The 4389-nt window shown below is 42.1% G+C and overlaps 1 protein-coding gene across 1 annotated transcript in view; it reads left to right on the top strand.

The window, feature by feature from the left end:
* The window catches only part of MRPS26 (mitochondrial ribosomal protein S26), a 5280-nt gene extending 1267 nt beyond the window's left edge, over window positions 1-4013 (top strand). The window contains exons 2-4 of the mRNA XM_042466441.1: window positions 946-1092; window positions 1399-1522; window positions 3640-4013. Coding sequence (XP_042322375.1) covers window positions 946-1092; window positions 1399-1522; window positions 3640-3771 — 403 coding nt within the window. The 3' untranslated portion in view covers window positions 3772-4013. The remainder of the gene's footprint in view (window positions 1-945; window positions 1093-1398; window positions 1523-3639) is intronic.
* Window positions 4014-4389: the final 376 nt, after the last annotated feature.

Genomic DNA, 4389 nt, shown 5'->3' with positions numbered 1-4389 from the left:
GAAACTGGAGCCATGTGTCCAAAGGAGGATGACTAAAATGGTGAAGGATTTGGAAACCATGCCTTATGAGGAGCAACTTAGGGAGCTGGGTATTTTTACCCTGGAGAAGAGAAAGTTAAGAGGTGATATGGTAACCCTATTTAAATATTTGAGGGGGTGTCATATTGAGGATGGAGCAAGATTGTTTTCTGCTGCTCCAGAGAATAGGACACAGAGCAAAGGATGGTAGTTATAGGAAAAGAGATGCCACTTAAACATTAAGAGGAACCTCCTGACGGTAAGAGCTGTTCAACAGGGAAACACACTCTCTTTCAAAAGTGGTGGAGCCTCCTTCTTTAGAGGCCTTTAAACAGAGGCTGGATGGCCATCTGTCAATGGGATGCTTTGATTGAGAGTTCCTGCATGGCAGAATAAAGGGGTTGGACTGGATGGCCCTTCTTGGGGTCTCTTCCAACTCTATGATCTTAATATAATACACTAGACATGTGTCATTTTCATCAACTACTGTCAGCTTGTTTCGAGATGCACTCATATCCAAGTAGCGCACTGCTGTGGCCAGTTCCAGCAAGACAATTGCAAAAGGATTGTCCGCATCCCTAAAAGGAATGTTTTAGGGAGGAGGGCATGGGGAACATAAGGGAACTGAAATGCTGGGTAGTAGAGAGAATGAGGTTCCTCTTATCTTTTGTAGGTTTAGGCATTTTGTGCTCCTTTTCCCTCTGTTCTGTTGTGGTCTGTGATTGTTTTCGCAAGATGCTCCACAGAGATTTCCCCCTTTTGGGGCTGGATAGTTTGCCAAAATATTTTCGGCCAAGGTAAAGCTGATGCTCATGTTTGAATTGACATGGGATGCATGAGAACTTTGTCGCTTTGGCTCTGTAAGGAAGATAATGCTTGCAAAGGGCGGTAATATTCCTTTAACATCCCTTTATGTCGTTTTTGTAGAGCTGAGTTCAAAGAAGACTTCCTGCGGAAACAGTATGAGGAGAAATTTGGGCACGTATGGAAGCAAAGAGAGGAAGCTGCGGCGGAGGAACATCGGCGGCTGATGGCATGGAATGACGCAGAAAACAAGCGCCTCCAGGAACGGAGGTGGGAACAAGTCTCTGTCCAAGAGGGATGTGTCTAGATTTGGTCCCCAAACAGTTCACATTCCTTGGAGGGTTTTGTATTGATCATCAAGAAATATTATCTATTTTGGATACGGAACATCTTGTTTATTTATGGAGGCAAAGCAATAATCCTCAAAAAAATAGTGACCCATCTACTGTTGTGTAGAAATATAAGCTTGAGCTATTCTAAATTGTGCTTTGTGGTCTTCAAAAAAGATGTCATGGCTAGCATATTTTTATCATGAAAAGGATAGTGAGTACTATCCCTTTTGTGTTTCTACCCCAGGGAGGAGCGTCTTCGAAAGGAAGAAACTGCTGAGAGAGAACGCCGGCTGAGAGGAGCAGAGTACCAGGCAACCCTTATGGAGGAATTCATTAAGGAGAAGGAGAAAGAGGTGCTCCAGTTACAGGTAAGGACGCTTGTGTGCTGCAGACTGTGCTCCTTTCATAAACAATCTCTTACTGCTTCCAGCTTATTATTTGCCATCAAGTTGATTTTGACATATGGTGACCCTATGAATGGGAGACCTGGATGAGCCCTGGTCATCAACTGCTCTCCTCAGTTCCTGCAAACTGCAGGTGGAGTGTGAACTCCAAGGTTTTCATGGCTGGCCTCCATAGTTTTCTGTGGGTTTTTTGGGGCTGTGTGGTCGTGTTCTGGAATAATTTATTCCTCATGTTTCAGCTGCAACTATGGCTGGCATCTTCAGAGGGTGGTGACATGGAAGTGTGTGGAGCATATATACCTGTGGGACCCTTGTTTGGGAGGAGGTGGCTTAAGTGTTAATGGTGGACTTAGTTTGTGTGTTGTATTGTCTTGGTTCAACACCAAAATCAAGATTCAAGACAAGCAAATGAACAGCATCCAGGCTCAAGGGGTTTCCCTGCAGACAATGAATTACCAATTAAATGGACACAAATTCCCCTTACGTATCCTCCACACAACACACCTCTAGGCTGGGTACAACACACTAACTTCACCATTTACATGTAAACCACTCCCTCCCAACCAAGGCTCCCACAGGTGTATATACTCCACACACTTCCCTCTGAAGATGCCAGCCACAGTTGCAGCCGAAACACCAGAAATAAATCCCAGAACGCAGCCACGTGGCCCAAAAAACCCACAGAAAATGACGAGTGGGTTGATTGAATCTACCTCTTTTCCACTTCACCCAAACATTATCAGCTTTTCCAGTGAGTCACATCATCTCATGATCATAGAATTTTAGAGTTAGAAGGGATCACAAGGACTGTCTAGTCACATCCCCTACCATGCAGAAATATGCAACTAAAGCCCTCTTGAAAAATGCCCATCCAACCTCTAGTTAAAGAATCCAGAGATGGAAAGTCTACCACACTCCAAGGCAATCTGTTCCACCATTGAACAGCTCTTACAGTTAAAAAAAACCCCGTCCTCATATTTCGATGGAATCTCTTTTCTTGTAATTAGAATCTGTTGGTTTGTGTTCTTGTCCTAAAGATACCCAGCTCCCTAAGAAAATAAATAAATAAACCTTCCTCATGTTTAGATGGAATCTCTTTTCTTGTAATTTGAATCTCTTGGTTCATGTTCTTGTTCTAAAGATACCCAGTCATTCCTCTTAAGACTTGGTTTCCATACCTTTGACCATTTTTATGAGCTCCTTAGATCTCTGCCATCACCGGAAGAGGCCCTTCTCTCTGTCCCACCCGCTTCCCAGGCTCATTTTGTGGGCTTCCTTGGTGGCTGCTCCCAGACTTTGGAACTCCCTTCCCAAAGAGGCCACAATGGCCTCATCTTTGCTCTTCTTCCAAACATTTTTATGCCACCAGGCTTTTTAAAATCAACTAGGATGTGCTGCTGTTTTTTAAGCCTTGTATGTGGCGTTTCAATGAATTTTAATGTTTTTAAAGCTGAATGTTTTAACTTTATAAATTGTTTTATCACTTTTCAAATAAATCCTATATATATATATATATATGTGTGTGTGTGTGTGTGTGTGTGTGTGTGTGTGTGTGTGTGTGTAGAGAGAGAGAGAGAGAGAGAGAGAGAGAAATATTTTATTAATACCTTTGTATAGTTTTCATCTGTATTGTTTTTAGATATGTTGTTAGCCTTCCTGAGTCCCATTATTGGGAGAAAGGAGGGCTGTAAATGAATAAAATAAATAAAAATGACAGAGAGGTAATGCCAAAGTGGACTGCTCCCAGTAGTTAGATGCAAAAATACTGTGGCCACTCTAGGTGGTTTGTTTGTTTGTTGTTTTGTTTTGCTTTTAAAGAGGATCACTATATAAAAGGAGAGGATTCAGATGAGAATAGCTGGCATTTGAATGATGTCCTGTTTTATTATTATTTTAGAAAGCTACTGGGTCTAGAGTTGGTTAAATTTGAGAGAGGAGAGGAGATATCTTCAAAGCCCACTCTTCAAATACTGATACAGCCAAGATGAATGTTTGATGTCCATAATACTGAGCATATCGTTGTGACTTTTTAAAACACTTGTCTTAATGTAACTCTTCGTTTCCTTCTCTTCTTGATGCAGGAAGATGCCAAGAGCTTCATCACTCCTGAGAACCTGGATCAGCGGATCGAGGAGTGCCTGAACAATCCACGCAACTACAATTATGCCATCGATAAAGAAGGAAGGGTAGCCAAACGAAGCATTTTGCCTTAGGAACTCTAAGGGAGGGACTTATATTTCTGAAATAACCTCTCCTAGCACGGTTGGTCATCCTTTCAACCCAAGCACAGGACTCCTGTTCCCTTTTGAGTAAACAAGGAATATCATCAAAAAGCCTGCCTTGAGATAATGAAGTGGTGTATATTTTGGGGCCTTGCCTGTCCAGAACTTTGCAACTCCTTAAAGAGGGATTGCTGCTTCTTTCCAAAAATAAATAAATGGATTTTGTTTAGGCTTTTGACTCGCCATGTCTCAGGTTTGTAATGCCCTGTTCTTGCATTCACAACTATTTCTTCCACCTATTTGATGTTGTTTTCCCCCCTAGATGTGAACAGATCGTGGTTTTGGTTCCTTAGTGATATGGGTAACGAACCTATTTTCTGCATTTATGGAGCCATCCTATAATCCAGATTCTTTGAATGGCTCATAAATGAAATTGTTGTTGTTGTGTGCCTTCAAGTCGTTTTCGAGTTCTGGAAGCCCTAAGGCTATCATGCGGGTTTCTTGGCAAATTTCTTCAGAGGGGGTTTGCTATTGTAATCCTCTGAGGCTGACAGAGTGTGACTTAGTGAACTTAATGAGCATATAAAAGCACAACTGTCCTGAAATACC

The sequence above is a fragment of the Sceloporus undulatus genome, chromosome 5 (assembly GCF_019175285.1).
Source record: "Sceloporus undulatus isolate JIND9_A2432 ecotype Alabama chromosome 5, SceUnd_v1.1, whole genome shotgun sequence".
NCBI lineage: Eukaryota > Metazoa > Chordata > Lepidosauria > Squamata > Phrynosomatidae > Sceloporus > Sceloporus undulatus.
This window is presented reverse-complemented; position numbering and strand designations above follow the sequence as displayed.